Source organism: Zonotrichia leucophrys, chromosome 18 (assembly GCF_028769735.1).
Source record: "Zonotrichia leucophrys gambelii isolate GWCS_2022_RI chromosome 18, RI_Zleu_2.0, whole genome shotgun sequence".
Classification (NCBI taxonomy): Eukaryota; Metazoa; Chordata; class Aves; order Passeriformes; family Passerellidae; genus Zonotrichia; species Zonotrichia leucophrys.
The window spans coordinates 8504158-8521714 of NC_088187.1; the positions used below are offsets into that span (position 1 = coordinate 8504158).

Here is a 17557-nt window from a genome sequence, read left to right on the forward strand (position 1 = left end):
GGTCTCTCAGTGAAAAAGAAGCAAAGCTCCTAATTTTCCCTGCTGGATTATATTTATTCTGACAGAAACTACGTAGGGGCAAATGCACAAAAGCAGGACTAGCAACCATTAAAATGATTTGCTACATCTTCCTTCTCCACAGAGCAGTTTTCTGTTCTGCCCGTGGCATCTGGAAGAGCAATGCAGAACTGAATGCTAACAGACTTTATCTGAGCAGTGGAATGCACATTATTGGAATTTAGGGAGTTAAAAGGACATTGGGATCTGATGAGTCTCCACCACCATTACTGAAATAAAAAGGCTGCATATCCTCCCTGAAAACAGAGCTCTTGGCAAAATACTCCTCTGTGCTGTGCTCCTTTGTCTCACACTTCTGGAACATCTATTACTTCCTAAAAAGAGTTGAATTCTCTAAGTTTTTTGAAGGCCACCCCAGCTGATCCTTGCGGCATTCCCTGGGATTCAGGTGCCAGCTGAGCAGCCCAGCTCCTGAAGGCCCCTTCCACTCTCAAATGAGGGAGCAGCAGATCAAATGCAACCTCACCTCTGAGCCAAACCCTTCATTGGGCTATCAAGAAGCAGAACAGCTGGGGAGGAAGTTTAAGCCACTTGATCACTTTATAAGGAGCATTTTCCTTTTCATGAGTAGGATCAACAGCTCCTCATTTGGACCAAACCTCTGAGATACATCACAGTTAAGCATGTGTGAAAATGAGCTACTGAAAAAAAAAACAAAACAGTTGCAAGAAAATGATGTTAAAAAGCACCTTAGCAGCTCCCTGCCTCCTCTGTGTTCATCTGTGTGGCCTGTAAAGTGTTGAGAGACAGGCAGAGGGAATGGAAAATGAAGAAATTTTCGGTCACTTATTTGGAGAGACAGGTGCTGCTTTTGTCACAGGCTTTATTGGGAACAGAAGTGGGAATTTAAGAAGCAGAAGAAAAGGCTCTGTTCTTTTGCTATGCCCTTTAAAGCACTAATAATGAAAAAAAAGGGAATAGTTTCTATGTTAATACATGAACAGTACAGCTAAGGAGGGACAATGTCTCAGACATTAACTGAATAAGGCAGCTTCTAGGAAAACTCAAGCAAGATGTGCAAGTGTTATAAAACTGACTTTGCTCTGGGGTGTTTCTGAAAATGAGATTAGTTTTACAGAATAACTACTTTTATTACCCTTCTACTGCTAACATGAGAGTAATAAAAGAAGCACAAAGAAAACACTGCCCTCAGCTGACACTTTTCTTCCTTCAATCTGACATTACTTCACGGATTGCCTGGTTTAGCAAGCTTTAATAGCCAAATTAATTATGAAAGTGATTCACACAGGGTGGTCAGTTTATTTGCACTGACTTTTTCTTATACTTCCATATTTTACTCACTTTTGGCCACAGGAAAATTTAAAAAAAAAATCTTTGTGTCCATTAGAAATTATGTAGGCTGTGGAAAAAAGAAGACAAAACCTCCTCCCTGAGCTCACACTTCATGTCTGTCACAGCCACCCTTGACCATTTTTTCTTTTGTGTTGGACAGGGACAAACTTTCTTCTGCATGGCTCTCCAAGGAATGCCTGGTATAACCTAGGGGAGGGTTCAGCTCAACATATTTTTAGAAAACTGAGAGCAAAGAATAAAAACAGACCTTTTAACTAAGAGAGACAATGACACTATAAACCCTGCTGGCCTGTGTTAATATGAGTCTGTTTATTGTAACACAATCTGTGACCTTCAGTGCACTGCCAGTGTCTGTAAATAATACAATGGGCTGCCTGTGTGTCCCATGGGGAGGGGAGTGCTGATGGAGCCTTTCAAAACTCAAATGGATGCCATGAGCTGACGTAGGCTGGGCTATTGTGATTCTTATTTATGAGTCTCTCCTTTTTTTCTTTTTAAGTACAAGCTCCAAAGTCACAAAGTGGGTGGCAGAAAAAACAACCGTCTGCTTAGTCTGAGTTGGGTTTGATAGCATATCTAACATTCATAAAAGTACCCCTGAAATGTGAGTTCCCTGCCTCTCAGATCTCCTGAGGGCAGAGGAACAGCTCATTCAACAGATTTCTTCTATTTTAAAAAATTCCATATTTTGCCACTGGCTTCTTAGCACTATGAAGCTGTTCACCACCCACAGAACATTCACAAAACTCCACATCTTTAGCTGAGATCCTCCATCTATATGGATGGTATCAGTCCCACTTCTGTGACCCAGCAATGACCCAGCTTTGTGCTCTGCAATAAAAACTGTTTGCCTTCAAAATTTCTTACAAGGCCTCAGTTTCCTGCCAGCCCTTGGAGTCATCCTACCTGCTCTACCAAAACCCAGGAGGAAACAGCCCCAGAGAGTGAACAGAAGGGAATTCTGCAAGTTGGGCTGATCCCATCCCTGCTTGTTTCAGCTGCTCACACCTGAGGAAGGATCTCATTCCAATCTCTGGGCATCCCAGTCCCAGGGGCTGTGTGAGCAGGCACAACCCTGGCTCTGGCTCTGGGGGTGACAGAGGGCACTGGAGCAGCAGCTCTGTCCCCAGTGATGCCTTTACAGCTGAGCAGCTTTCATCTGCAAATCTCCTGTGCCTCTGGAGCCATCCCTCACCTGGTGCCACCCAGGTGATGCATTTACAGGTGAGCAGCTTTCCTCTGCAGCCATCCCTCACCTGGTGCCACCCAGGTGATGCATTTACAGGTGAGCAGCTTTCCTCTGCAGCCATCTCTCACCTCGTGCCACCCTGCCAGCGTTGGTGGCACAGACCCAAAGCTGTGCCGGTGACAATGATCTCCTGAGAGATGTCATCTGTGCACCAGCATCCCCAAACTCCAGCCCCTTCCACAGACTCCTAAAACCATTCTACAAACAGAGGATTGAAAGTCTGATTCATGAAAATATATACAAAGGGATTGTCCCATATCTGTCCTGCAAAGGTCCCAGCAACAAACAAACCACATCAGCCCTTGAGCACCATCTCACCAGATGCACAATCACCTCAACCCATGTCTCTGTATTTAACTGATGGTATAAAATGTGTACTTACAGAATGCCTGTTTTCCATAGAATCTGCAAAATAAAATACAATGTATAAATTATGAAATGGCACCTTGCAGAGTGACCAGTTTTATGTTCCAGAAAATGCAGGTAGAGGTACATCAACCCTTTTATTCACTTTGCAATGGTGTAAAATTCCTACCTACATCTAGAGGGTAAAGCTCTGGGCTTTGAGGAGTATGCAAGTTCCAGTTTAGTCCAAGTGCAGGGGTGAGACAGACATTTCAAAGCCCACACTGAGCAGGACCTGTTTGGCAGCTCCCCTGCTCATGTGCTAGAGTAGAATTCTCTCGTGAGGGCACACTCTGTTACTGGACAAGAGTCTTCCTTTTAGAGGCAAGTTCTCATCAGCATTTTACTTCCTAATCCAGTTCCTTGCCAGGAAAATAATGTATTGCAGAAATCCAGTTGAGGATATAATTTTCAGGGCAAAAATAACATCTTTGTTATATATAACATCTTTGTTAAAATAACAGCAAAGACACCTGACATTTTATTAATAAAAAGTTCCTTGTTCCCAATGAAAAACCTGAGGGCCAGCAAGTTCTTTCCTTTTAGGGTCAGTGAACTTTAAGACTGGATCATAGTGGATTTAGCTACTCAGAAATTTCATAGAATACATTCAAATACCAAACCATAACTATTTCTTTCCCCTCTCAAAGTAACTCCAGTTTTAGGAGAGGTTTCAAGAGTAAGAGTGCTCATCTGTATGTTCTGTTGAGATATTTCACATGTGACAAAAGTAAGTGCTGAATCTTGAAGGGTATTTTCTTGCAAAGTGTATCAGATTCACTGGAGAGAGGCTGTCTGAAGGAAATTCATGAAATGTTCAACAAAAGGGGTTGGACTGGGCCTTGGGTTAATCTTCCCAGTGTTTTTTATATAAATGGGAGTTAGTTTCTGAATCTATGTTTTTTTATAATTTTGTATTTTTTAAATGCCAATTTAAAAATCAGTCTTCCATAGGCAGAACACTTATGTAAATCTTGAGAAGTTCCCTGAAATCACTAAATGAAGGACATTATGCAGGACACTACTACCAGTATTAGACCCTAATAAAAGTCTTTTAGAGACTCCCTTGTCAGCCAGCAGAAGTAATAAGGAAACTGAGCACAGGTGAAGGTCTCTGGCATGGTACATTTGGAGTTTTCTAGCCAGAACTTTTAGCCTAAGTAAAGGATTAAAAACTCAGGTGACTACAGCACCTCACAGCAGTGCATGAACTCAAATTCAGTACAAAATTGATCTCAGTGTTTGGCAAGATTGATCCACGTATGACTAGACATTAGGAAACAAAAGAAGAAGTTATATGGAACACACACAAAAGCATTTTTGTGTCCTGAAAGCCAACAGAATTGAACAAAACCACTGCTGAGCCAGTGCTACATCAAAGCTTGGCTTTAAGTGGACAAAACCATACAGAAGGTTTATGAAATGAGCATTAACAAGCTGTCATTTAGTCTCTGTCACAATGTATTGTTCTCACAGGAAGGAGGAAATGAGAAATTTTGTGTAAATTCCAGACTTCAAACAAGGGGATGTTGGCTACCCAGGCTTGGAGGTCACAGTGCCAGTGATGCTGCCTCCTTGTTACCTGTCACCCACTTCCAGCCCCTGGGGCTTTCTAGCTGAGTGTCACAGCCCTGCCAGGAAATGTCACACTCTGTGTCAGGGAAGTGCTGTGGGAGCCTGGCTGATTTCTACAGGTACCACTCAGGGCAGCCACTGATAAAGGCACAATGACACAGTGCTTTTGCTGATTCTTTGTTGGAGATTTTTTCAGAAATGGCTTAGAAGGCAGCTGTGAGGAGTAAAATTCTCACAGTAGAAGTTCTCAGGTTGTTTTTAATTACAAGTAAAAGTGACCAACATGAAGGCCTTGAGAACCTTGCACACCAGAGTTCTCAGGCAGCTTTCTCATAACAAGTAGATATTCTATCTTTGGCTGTTTTGGGAAAGTAAAATAAGTTTTGAGAACCCAAATCTTGGTATTGGAAACAAAAGGAGGGGTTGGTGTGTTATCTCTGACCTATTGTGAGCTCGGGTTTGCAATATGCATGAACTTAATTAACACAGTTATAAAAAGTGACTGATTGAGTGAATAAACGGAGTCGATGCTGATCAAGGAAAGATGGGTCTTCTCCCTCCGACTTCAATAATTCTTTAGCATGTCAATCTTTTCACAATCTTTTTTATTTAATTTTTGTTTTAAAAAATAAATAATTTAAAAAAAAAGAGGCGGTTTTACTTTTTGACTAGTTTTACTGTAGAACTGACAGATTTTTCATAACACCTTGTTTTCCCTTACTGCCAAAACTGGGGAATTGAGAAATGCTGGATTCTAGACACACAGAAAAAGCTCCATGTTTTGTGAAAGGAATCAGAGCTGAAGGTCTGATACTGGTGATTTCTAAAATATTCCCAAGTCTAAAAAAGGTAGGTGGTTTTATGGACTTCTGATGGATCTAAACTCTTGGTACTGCTTCTAGCTGATGCAATTTTAAATTCAAAGAACACATTTTTACAAAGGAGTGAATATAGCAGGAATTTAAGACACTGTCACCCCCATTTCTTGCTGCTGGAGGTTATGGAGAGGAGAATATGTGCCTAAACAGCTGCAATTGTCAATCCACCTCCAAGGCACCTCCAGCCCTGGTGGAAGCCAAGATGTCAGACCTTGAAGCAAAGGTGCTGAGCTGCAGACACACACAGCGTTCTGCCAAGGCCTTTACTGGAGCAGTAGCTTCCATCAGGGAATCTTGGCAGGCAGCTTGGGAACAGCTCTGACACGGGGCATGCACGCAACCCAGCTCTGCTCTGCAGGTTCAAGCAAGGTCAGAAGCTCCCTGCATATTTGTGCCTCACTGAAACCATCTGGCTTTGCCTGATTTTTGGCTGAAGCTGTTGTAAGCATTTGGCTCTGGAATCAATGTCTCACAGATCCAGGCCTTAGTTTAGAATATGTCCAGAAACCCAAAGATCCAAAGAATTTTTATATTGGAGAGAGGACAAGTTATTTGCCTGGCTTTGGACTGCCTGCAACTCTCATGTGCCCCTAACACCTGAGTTCTGAGCAGCACAATGAATCCCCAGACCCTGTGAGCTCTTCCTATGCTGGAAAAGGATCCAGTGGGAAATTCTGGCTAAGATGTAGGTGTTAAGCCCAAGGCTCAGTAGCAGGAAAGTATTTGAGCAGATTTCCTGATTGCTAGAGCTGATTTCAAATAGATTTGTTCCAACCCTGTGAATGCAAAGGGGATTTCTCATGCCTCTTTCCACTGGGCTATATTTATTTTTCCATAGTACATTGTTGGTTGCTGTAGGACTCTTAGAATTTCCTGTCTCACTGCTGCAATTGCTTCCAAAGTGACCAACTCATTTTTCCAGACTTAGCAGCATAAAGGCTGGTTCTGCATTTTGTTTGCTGGATTTCCACTTTCTTATAAAAAATTGGGAATTGTTATCTTGCAATTAGCCACGGTGAGCTCAGTCCAGTGCACATAAAATCAGTGCAAAGCTTATCACTGGCTTCTGTGAGCTTCGGGTCTGACACACAGCAAAGACAGAGTTCACTGAGGGAGAAAGAATGTACCAATAACATCATCTTCCACAGGAAGTGTCCTGGAAAAACGTGAGGAAATCTGTGAGCTGCAGTTGGCTCTAATTCTCCTCAGCAACACGAACAGGAGCCTGACTGCAAGCCTGTGCAATCCCAAAACCTGGGATCAGCACTGAGGGAAGGGCTGGAGCTGAGATAAAGAACCAGCATGGAGATGCTTGGGCTTCCTGCCCCTGCTGCCCCTTGGGAGGATGAAAGGTGTGATGGAAATAAATCATGCCTGAAAGAGCCTCCACCCAGGCAGCTGAACTGCTGTGAGACATCCTGAGCTCCCTCAGGAAGAGCTGCCAGCCTGGATCCAGCACAGCCACAGGAGGCAGCAGGGTCAGAGCCATTTTATCGCTCCTGGCAGCCTGGGGATTTGGACAATTGCCTGTTTTGCTGAAGTTTTAGACTATATCACTTCTTTCTGGACAAAAAGCAGCAACTTTGGGACTGGGCTGGGTATTCCTGACTCACAATATGCTTTGGCCTTTTCACAGAGCAACCAGAGAAAGCAAGATTTTAAGGAAATCAGTTCATCCTGGTGAGCCTGAAGGACTTCAACACAAAGCTGTTACTGACCTGAATGGCACTCACTGACCATTCCCCAAACTGCCATTTGGATGTAAGGTCTGATTTAAAGCTGAGGCTTGAAGTTTTTTGTATTTTATGCAAAATACTAAAGTAAGCCCATTGCTCTAGAAAAGGCTTTAAAACAATGTCTGTGTGAACATCCTGAACACCAAATGTGTTTCTGAATTCAACTAATCTTTCAATAACAATGCAAGGACAACTTCTTATCTCACAGTTGCTTACAGAGCAAAGTGAGCAGCATCCTCCTTAAATTCTCATTACAGCAGAGGAAATCCAGCATCCAACCAACCAGAGACTGACATTATTTGACTTTCAATCCAAACATACCTGACTAGAATGGAATTTCACAAATCACCTGCTTTTCCCACTGCAAATGAGTTAACTGTAGTCAACCACCTGCAAGTCTTCTGGGAGTTAAATGTGCATTTGACAGTTTGTTCCTGTCTGTCTCTAATGTAAAACCACCTCCTGAGTCCTGGCACTCAGAAGGAGGAAAACAGCACAGCAGGGAGGATGAGGAGTCTTATCCATAGTGTGGTGGAGGCACTCAGATGGCAGAAGCAGGAGATAACATAGCCAGCACCAGGAAAATAAAAAGAAGAATCATAATGACAGATGCTCAGCACACTGCCAAAGGCCTGGGAAAGCTCAGAGCATTATCAGCACTATGGGCTCCTGGTGCAGATTTTGGATAAGAGCAAGCAACAGCTACAGAACTCAATAACAACAAAACTCTATAGCAACAGCTACAGAACTCAAAATACAGGAGTTGGTTCCTGCTATGGCATCTGCCTTGCTGGGGGTAGCAGTGAGAGTTGTCAGAAGAATGAAGAGCAAAAATGTTTTAGCTCAGTCACAAAGGACTTGTCAGACATAACAACTGAGTGTCCTTCAGCTTCCTCTCTAGTGCACACAATTTCTGGAATGCACAGACAACCCCTTCATAAGACAAAATTGCTTATGAAGCACTCAATTCTAATTAAACCACAATAGTTATCTACCAACAAGTAATAATAAAATGTTACATAGGTCTCAGGGGTTAAACATGTCAAACTGTGTAGTTGACACCAATTCCTAAACTCATGTGATTTCCCCAAGGACACCTTTGTCTGAATCATTGCCTTCCTGAAGCTGCTTGTACTCCTGGGCTTTTGCTCAAAAATATCAAAGAATAGAATGGTAAATCAACTTCTGCACCCACTAGTCATGTTCAGCATCTGTCACAATTGGCATCATTTAATATGCTTATATTAATAGATATTAAAATAGAATATTTCATAGGGATTCTCCACTGCATTTACATTTTGTCACCTCACAATCACACAGCCTATGAAAAATCCAAGGTAGTGATACATTAACTGTAAGCTAGCACTGCATTGCTGGGTGATGCACTGCTTATCTAATTGAAACACTTTTCCTGTGTATCAGTCAGGAAAAACAGACGTGATTGAAACAATAAACTGGCACTGTGTTTCCAAGAATAACTGAAGCTGTAGAATGTTATGCCTAAAAGAGCAAATGGACTGCAAGATTCAGGGGTGTTTGCAGAATCTCTGCTTAATTCAGCTCAGAATTTCAATCATATCCCATTTTACTGAGTTCCCACCTTATGGTATTACAGCCTTTTACGTGATCTTTGAATTTCAGCTCTGCTTTATCAGCCTGGACTTTACATCCTCTGTTATGTACCTGAAAAAAGCAGGGCTGGTGAGTGGTGTGAGAGTCACCCTCACACCTGGGCAGAGCAGGTGGGGGTTACACAGCAGCTTCTGCAGCTTTTTATAGGTCCAGTTCACACTCACTGGAGAACATTTCAGAACATTTGTGGCCTTGGGGCTCAGCCCTAAATAAACTGAGTTTTTTCTCTTGGTGGTTCTGCATGAAATGCCTGGCCATGCTCTTAAGTGTGAAAGATATTCTGATTTTCACTGCAAGGCTGTGAAAAATGAGTACACCACACAGGCACGGCACCAAGGATCCTGAAATTCCTTTGCCACTGTTGTCACTCTCTAAACACTTTGCCTTAATGCATGACCTAATCTCTCTGTTTATTCAGCTGTAAAATGGAGATAAAAATTGCCATGTAAGTCCTAACAAGGAAAAATTAAGTAATGTTTTCTAAAGTACATGGAGACCCTCACAATAAAAGATTCCCCAGAGATATATTGTGTCAGAGGTGGGAAATGCCTTATAGAAAAAATAGAAACTTAAAGCACAACCAAAAATTAAAAATGGCACACAACAAAGCCTGAATGGGGACAAAATATGAATGGCTTGCAACCCCCTAATATTTACAAATCTAGACTTCCTAACACAAGAGAGGAGAGGAAATCCTTTCCAATTCAGACTTTGACAATCTATGATGAAATAAATAATGAAATAAAATAATCTTTTAAGGCACTGTCTCTGAACTGATTAGTGCCAGAACATTTACAGACAGCAATTGCCAGCAAGCTGCCACTGCCCACACACAGGTCTGTGTTAGAGGAGCTGCTGAAATGATCCCATTGCTGTAAAGGCTTGGAGAGGCTGTTGGGGCCTTTACAGACATTTGCTGGAGTTACACCCAAAGCAAATGGAATATTTTATAGCATGTGACAAACATGGTCAGTTCAGAGACAAATGTTTCTCTTGAGCAGTTTGAGATAACAGGATCCTAACAGGGATCTTGATTCAGATCCAGCACAAATGGGCTGATGAAGTAGATATTACAAATATTAATACCATTGATTTGTAAGGAGCCATTAGGATGTCATGCAATTTATCAACTTCTGTGATTTTGTAGCTGCACTTTGGTATGTTCCTATCCAATGTGACTTGCAGCTCTTCTTTATTATGGCAATTATGTTCTAAATATTCGGTCTAAATATTATCTTATAAAATATTCAGTCAGAAATTTATCCCTAACCTCTATACACACACTTCCTTAAAGTGTTTAATTTATCACTAGCTTACTTACCATTATTAGTTTTTCTGATTTCACTATAAACTGTTTCAGTCCCCTTCTGTTCAGGAGCTGGAAAATGTATTGGCACAGAATCAATATATTTTCTTTAATTTTTTTTCTTTTTGTGTGTTTTTTGTTTTGTTTGCCTTATGAAAAGCTCCTTAAACAAACAGAACACACTTTTTTACTTTCAGAAGAAGCAGCTCCATAAGCAGCAATGAGCCTGTGGAGTCTGTGTGAAAAAGCAAGTACAACCCCGTCCCCAAACCAGCCTGTAAGGGCCTGAGAGAAGGATGTCTCCTTCTATATAAAAAAAGAAGATGAAAATCTGCTTCCCTTTCTAAATTTGACTTCAACATTCTCTTAATCTTCTGAGCTTGAACCAATACTGCTTTAATTTCACAGAGACCTCTACCACTGGAGAATGGTTTCTCTGGATCACTTTGAAGAGCTTCTTCAATTTGTTCTAAGGATTTGGGGATCCTAGCCCTGAGATCTATCACTTGGAAAACTAACCATAAAGCCTTTTGGCAACTGGCCTGATTAAATCTTAATGGCAAAAAAAAAAAAAAATGCTGTGCTTTGTGAAATGTCTCAGAAGAATATTTGCAGATTTCACACTGCACAGCTTCCATTTATCTGGGAAAGGTCTGCTTTTGGACAGAGAGGCCTGAAAATAGCAAGAATCCTTTTCTCTGTGGTCAGCATAAACTTCTGGCCAGTAGGAGAATAGAACAATCTCTGGATTTATTGTATGGCTGTAGTTTAAAAATCCCTGGGCAATCAAAGTGCTCCAGAACTGGGCATTGAAAATCACTTTCTTCTGTGGACTTTCAACAAACCAAGAACTAAATTTTTCTAGTTAAAGTTAAATTTAAAGAAAAATTCATTGTTGTCTCCTCTTTGCAGAAAAAAAAAAAAAAATTAATTTCTGGATACAGAATCCTGTGCTTTAGCTATTAAAAATCCCCAATCTTTAAAGAATTCAGACATACTGATTTTCAGACTCAGACTGCAAATCTATCAGGACTGTTACTGTTCTGAACAACCCAAGTGTCTCTGGCACCACATTCTGATTTCCCAAAGCTAATTCAATTAATTTTTGGTTTTTAAATTCTGTTCAGCATCCTTTAAATGCTGTGAGCTAACACATCAGAATGGAGTTGCAAAACTGCTATTAATTTAAACAACAGCAGCCACACTTCCCCAAGTGTCTAATCACAGCTTTCAAACTTGCAGCTTTGGCATGAACTTGCTTTGCAAAATAATTTGAAGATCTCAAGGCATATTTCAAATGCTTACAGACTACTGCTTAAATGATCCATTCAGTTTCTAGTGAAATAAGAATTAATCTTCTTGGAATTTTAATCAAAGGTAACTCATTTCTTTAGGACTCTTTTGTAGCAGGTAACAGTCCTAAATCTATTCCTTTTGACTCTGTGCAAAGACTTGGTTTGAGGCATTTCCTTAGTTTGCTTTTTTATTTTTATCATACTCATTTCATTATATTGTGGTATAATGCCACTGCCCATGTTATTTCCTTTGTCAACCTTCCAAAAGTCGTTCTAGCACTGAAAAAATGCGCCAGGAGAAATTATTGGATGATTTGACATTTTGTTCCCACTAATTTTATAATGTTGCCACCCTGCAGATAATTAACCAGATATAAAAGTAAAATAAGGAGAACATTCTTACTCAGCCATACTTAGCAGTTTCTGCCTTGTCACTTCAGGGATATTTCCTAATCTGACTTTAGCCCCTGCTTTTGGTTCTGCTCAGATTCCCAATAAAGGGTTTAAATCACCTTGCCATCTTTTTTCTCAGCTAAGCTTTAGAAAAGACATGCACTGTATTTTTGTCAAGCATACCAACTTAGTAAGTATTAGTAAGAATTAGTAAGAATTTAATAATTCCAGATAAAAGTATTCCAGAAATTAACAGATAGCTCAGACATTACTTGAAAAACAGGGTAAAACAGTGTTTTCAAATGTAAGTAATTCTTTACTGATAAAGACAAGGTGTTCACCCTTCTACAGTAATTTCAACTTTGTTTGAAGTGACATTCAATCAATCCCAATTCCCAGAAGTGACAAAAAGGCAACTGCTACAGCTTAGATACTGCAGCATTTATTGCAGCAGCCTTTCACAGTACACAAAATATGACTCTCCTGCTCCTGAGAACATTAGTATTGACATTGACAGCAGTGGCAGGAGGAACAAATGATTGGAAAGATAAATTCAATTGAGGTTAGGCCAGAGAGATCAAAGAAATCTGCAGTTCCTCAAAAGGCAGAAGGAGTCAGACTCTGTGTAGCTGCTGGATGAGCAATGAGCCCAGAGAAAAGGGAAATGTGATTTGCTTTGTCTTCCTTCAGAAAATAGGAGGAATCAGAAGAGGGAAAAGGGATTTGGAGCAAGGTGATAACCTGAAGGTTGTGTTCCCTAGGAAGGGCTGGTCATACCCACACACAGACATGAAAGAATATTATGACTGGGAACAAAACCTTACAATAACATCAACGTAACAGAAGTATCAGCAGCAGCCCTGTGGCCAAATTCTCTCTCTGGGTGTACATGATTATTACACAGGAATATTAAGAAACTTGGCTTTGCTTCTCTTTTCCCAAGAATAAATCTCATCCTGTTTTCATTGTGATAGGCAGTGCAGAGCTCAAGAGATAACTTGGTTTCATCCAACTTCTTCTATTTAACTGTATTTCAGCAGCATCCTCAGGATGCTCTCAGGGAGGAACACACTAAATACTTTCAGTGCAGTTTCCATTTCTATAACCAAAGCACTCCACTGTGTCCTGGGGCAACAAAGGAAATCAATCAGGGAACTGTTCATATCTCTGTACACTCCAGCACAGCTCAGAATTACAGAATCTGTCAGTGTTCTGTGTGCCATGCATAGGTCTGTAGCATGAGGCAGCACTCAATTAAAATCATCTGATCTCATTTACAAACCTTGGTAAACATTATTCTGTGGTTTAATGGGGTTCTATCTACAGAGCATAGATACTACCTTATTACTTAGTCTGATATACAGGAATAGTGTTATATAGCAAGAATGGATGAAAATGTTGTTTTTATAGGTGTTGATCTTGAATTTAACAGGGCTTTTTAATTAAATAATGCACTATCATATCTTACTGTTCTACACCATTGTAGAATGGTGTGCACACCATTGTGGAATTGTAGTGCACACTCAGAAACAGTTGGAACAATTATGAGCCCAATTCTGAAGAAGAATACAACAACTCTGTCCTTCAGTGCAGAATTTAGCAGGGGTGGGTAAATAGCCTGCTTCAAACCCAGGGAAGAGAGACTCTGTGATGAATGATAGGAGGAAGTGAAAACACAAAGCACAGGAGGACTGGCTGTTCCGGGAGGGCTTGGCTGCCAAGCCTGAAGAGTGAGCACTCTTGCCCAAACATCTGTGCCACCAGCTAAACAATCATGTCTTTGGTCTCTGCAATAAGTGACTAGTCCTTCCTACCAGGAAGGAGGAAATTTATCCATTTCTTCCTCAGTCTGCTTCTCATTCAGCTGAAGCAAAGAAGCAAGAGCAGAGCATAAACTTCTCTTGCAGCGTTTATTCACTTTAACCAACTTGGAGCTCTTTGCAAATTTCTGAAAGGTCTAGCAGCTTTCAACACAAGGCCATAATGGCATTGGAGTTCTCCAGATGACACAGAATGATTGAAGTGGGCATTTGAGTAGTGAATAAATTTCCATGGCTATTTCTCCTTCAAGGCTGCAGACACGTACCTCAGCCCCACGCTCTGAGGTCTGGTTACTGCAGGGAGGAGGACAAAGTTGTCTGGGCATCAATATCTCATTTCTCTGTTTAAGGTGCCACAAAATCCAGGATGGTCTCCAAGCCTCACCAGACTAAATCAACACTGGTCTCCCTTCTCCATCACAAGTGAATTACAGCTTTGACCCTTGAACCAGTTCCTTTACAAAGGAGGAAATTCCACTGGTTTCTGTTCTCCCCATTACCTTACCCTGTGGCAACCTCAAGTTGCTCTCAGTGAATTTGGTCTCTTTAACATGGATATTTCACAGCAGGCTGCCACAGCTCCAGCTGGGAGCCTTGCTCCACACAGCCCTCCTGTAAATGGGAATGATCCCAGGGGAAGAGCTGCAGGAACAGCAGCACAGGAGCCACAGCATCAGCCAGGTTCAGAAGCACTCCTGGCAGGAGACTCAGCACACAAAGCACAGCCCTGGCATCCCCAGGTGCCAAACCAGGCCCGTGTGAGGGAGCAGCAGCAGCCCCAGAGCTGCTCCCAAAAATAACCCAGAGAGGCTGGAGAGTTCATTACCTCTGTGAGGATCAAGCGTGGAGACTTCGACTTCAGTGTAATCCACCTCAGCACTCTCAAGGTCAGGTCCTGCCCCAAAAATATCAAGAAGATGTTTCTTTGTAGGACTGCATGCTTTGTTTGAGCTGTGGGCCTGATCCTGATGCTATGTACAGGATATCACAGGATAAATCAGATTTACTTATTTTCTGAAATTATTGGACAAATCCCAGGTGTGTGATAGTGCAGGACCAGGCCCCGCTGATGGCACATGGGAGTTACTCTGCTAAGTTGTAAGGCCAGCCCATTCCTCAAGGCCATCCCACTCCAAAGGGCAAAAGACCAGCTAAAGGCAGATTTCTGAAGCTGTGGGACATGCAAATTGTGCCTAAAACTGTTACTTGCAATGTAACACCTTCAAAAGTGGCACAACACAAAATAGAGCAGGGAATTACCAGAGCTTCTCCCATATTCCTGCTCCAGCTGCTCTTCCCTTCCTCTCCCTGCCATTACTTTCTTGTTTTCTGTGGTTGCTATGGCAGGACATTTCCCATTCTCCATTTTCCCCACATTTCAAGCCATCTTTGTCTTTCATGGCCTCCCTCATCACCTCTCATTCTCCAAATTTCTGCTTTGCCAATTTGCCCATTTCAGCATTTTCCTCCTAAGCTTTCTCCACGCCCCACACAAACCATTTGGAATGGAATCCACTTTCCTCCTCAGAATGCTTCTGTGCCACAACACCCTCAGCAAGCCTGGCAAAGATCTGACATCTGACTTATAGGGCCAGGGCTGACAGGAACTGGCTACCTGGGTACAGCAGACACAGAAACAGCTGCTGCTTTCTACTCTGTTTTTAGGGTGGGGTGGGGATCGTTTTCTACCACATTTCTGTAAGAGCTGGAAGGAACCACAGCATTCATTCACACTGAAATCCTGCAGAACAGATTTGGCAGATTATTTTATTCAGATATTCAGGTTATTTTTAGATTTAATTCTTAGCTATTTCAAGATCCAGAGAAGTGAAGAAATTACAGAGAAGTAAAAGAAGCAGAAATCTGTAGAAAAACTTTGTTTTTTAAACAAATCAGAATATTTGTATATAGAACTTAATATTTTGAGTATAAGTTGTATTTTTATACCACCCATCATTAGATGGCCTGGGATCCAGCACAGCTTATTACACTGCATGAGGCAATTGATAAAAGGGTCCTATTGGTGTCATTTTGGACATGGGAAAGAAGGGATGGCCCTATCATTACTACTCACTACTGCCATTAGAAAACATCAAGACTTTCAATTATAAGATAATTTAAAAATCTATTGTTTAGGTATGGAATTACCTTTACTCTCATCTGTTGATTTCATGTGGTTTTCATTATCTTCAATGTAACCTGATCCTAAAACATGAAAGCCAAAGTTGAGCTGACAAAGTATTTATTGTAACCAATGAAATAAATGAGTTACACAGCTGCAATTCCTACTGTCATTATCTGTATTTCTATATAACACATTCTACTTTTAGATTCCCACTAAGACATTCAGGTGGGAAGAATGTGGCTTTTTAAATAATCAGCTAACAAACACCCAAGGGGCAACTTTATCTGTGTCAGGTGCTCTAAACATCACATCCACCTGTCATTACCAAGTGCACTGAGGTCCTGCAATGAAAGGTGCCCAGGCAAATTAACATCCCTATACTGTGGTTACACCACATGATGTGATTTGGGGCCACAGCTCAAATTTCCTCTCTGAAATAATTTTCTGGCAGCTGTGTCAAAAGCAGAAAGTAATTTTCTTTTACCATGATTTCTCCATCTGTGATATTGTCAATTGATTGCCTGGGAGAAGTGTCAGACTTATAAACCAATCTGTGTAAGACGTGCTCATAAAAACTGTACAAAGACAAAATGACAGAAGATGCCTTGGACAATGTTATTGGTATCCCTCTGTATTCCCAAAACATTGGGCCCCATCCAAACAATAACTATGAAGTCCAGAACTTTAAATAGATGTTTAATTAAACCAATTTACTAACAGTCTTATGGCATAATAACCTACCTGAATAGTAGTTTCCATCACTGGGCGGTCTTGTTAGTTTTTCACTTGCCAAGCTTGGAGTCAAGGCAGAACTGAAAAACAAACCATAAATTTGATATAATTATCCAAAACCAGTCAATAAAACCAAGAACATGATTCTGTGCAAAGATCAGTCACTGTCTATGCTGGCTACCACATAATCTTAATCACTGAAACCGATCAAAATTTTGCTTTAGGATAAACACAAGGAAACTTTAAGGTCAAAAATGTTCCCTATTACGTTATTCTTCTTTATGACCTCTGTATTTTCAATTTTATTCCATATTTAAATGTATTCAGATACAGACCTGACATTCTTGTATTTCACTTATCTGGCTTTTTTTCTATTTTTAGAGTATTTCCTCATCCTGTTGTTGTGTTAGCAGGTGGAACATGAAGCACAACCATCTATTGTTTGCAGGTGTGTGCTGTAACAAGCTATATTCACGTGAAGCAAGGCTTATAGCCCTTTATACACAGAAATATTGCATGACTATCATAAAGCACGTTTGGTTTAACCCCAGATGGCAGCTAAACATCACACAACCACTCACTCATGCCCTGCCCTGCCACAGAGGGATGGGGAGGAGGATTGGGAAAGGATAAACCCCAGGGATTCAGATGAGAACAGTTTAATAATTCAAATAAAGTTAATAATAATAATAATAGTCATGAAAATTAGAGAGAGAGAGAGAGAGGCCAAGGGAAGCAGGGGATGCCCTGAGCAGCGAGCAGCTCCTCCCGCAGTCCCGGGCTCGGCGCGGTTTTGCCGCCGGGGCTGTGCTGTGACAGTGACCAGCACCTGCTTTATTCAACCTTCAGTAACCCTGCAACAGAAAGGCCTTCCAAGAGGTGGGACCAGGCAGCTGCTTCATTTCCTCCATCTCCAAGGCTGCTACACTGAAAGCCCTCCAGGATTCTTCTGGCTCCTTGAAGTACCCACTCCTGAGATAGTCTATGCCCATGGAACGTCTGGGCCAGTCCCAGTGGGG

At 41.4% G+C, this 17557-nt stretch overlaps 1 protein-coding gene across 7 annotated transcripts in view; it reads right to left on the reverse strand.

Moving 5' to 3' along the window:
• PECAM1 (platelet and endothelial cell adhesion molecule 1) overlaps positions 1-17557 on the reverse strand; it is a 30694-nt gene that overhangs the window by 1951 nt on the left and 11186 nt on the right. For 2 of the 7 annotated variants that reach the window (XM_064728716.1, XM_064728717.1), the window contains exons 11-15: positions 16548-16618; positions 15830-15886; positions 14508-14576; positions 10189-10245; positions 3024-3046 (exon numbers count right to left, since the gene is read on the reverse strand). In XM_064728716.1, the coding sequence (XP_064584786.1) occupies positions 3024-3046; positions 10189-10245; positions 14508-14576; positions 15830-15886; positions 16548-16618 (277 nt within the window). Of the gene's footprint in view, positions 1-3023; positions 3047-10188; positions 10246-13889; positions 13976-14507; positions 14577-15829; positions 15887-16547; positions 16619-17557 lie in introns of those variants that run through there. The other 5 variants (XM_064728721.1, XM_064728720.1, XM_064728723.1 and 2 more) reach the window with 3 other exon arrangements.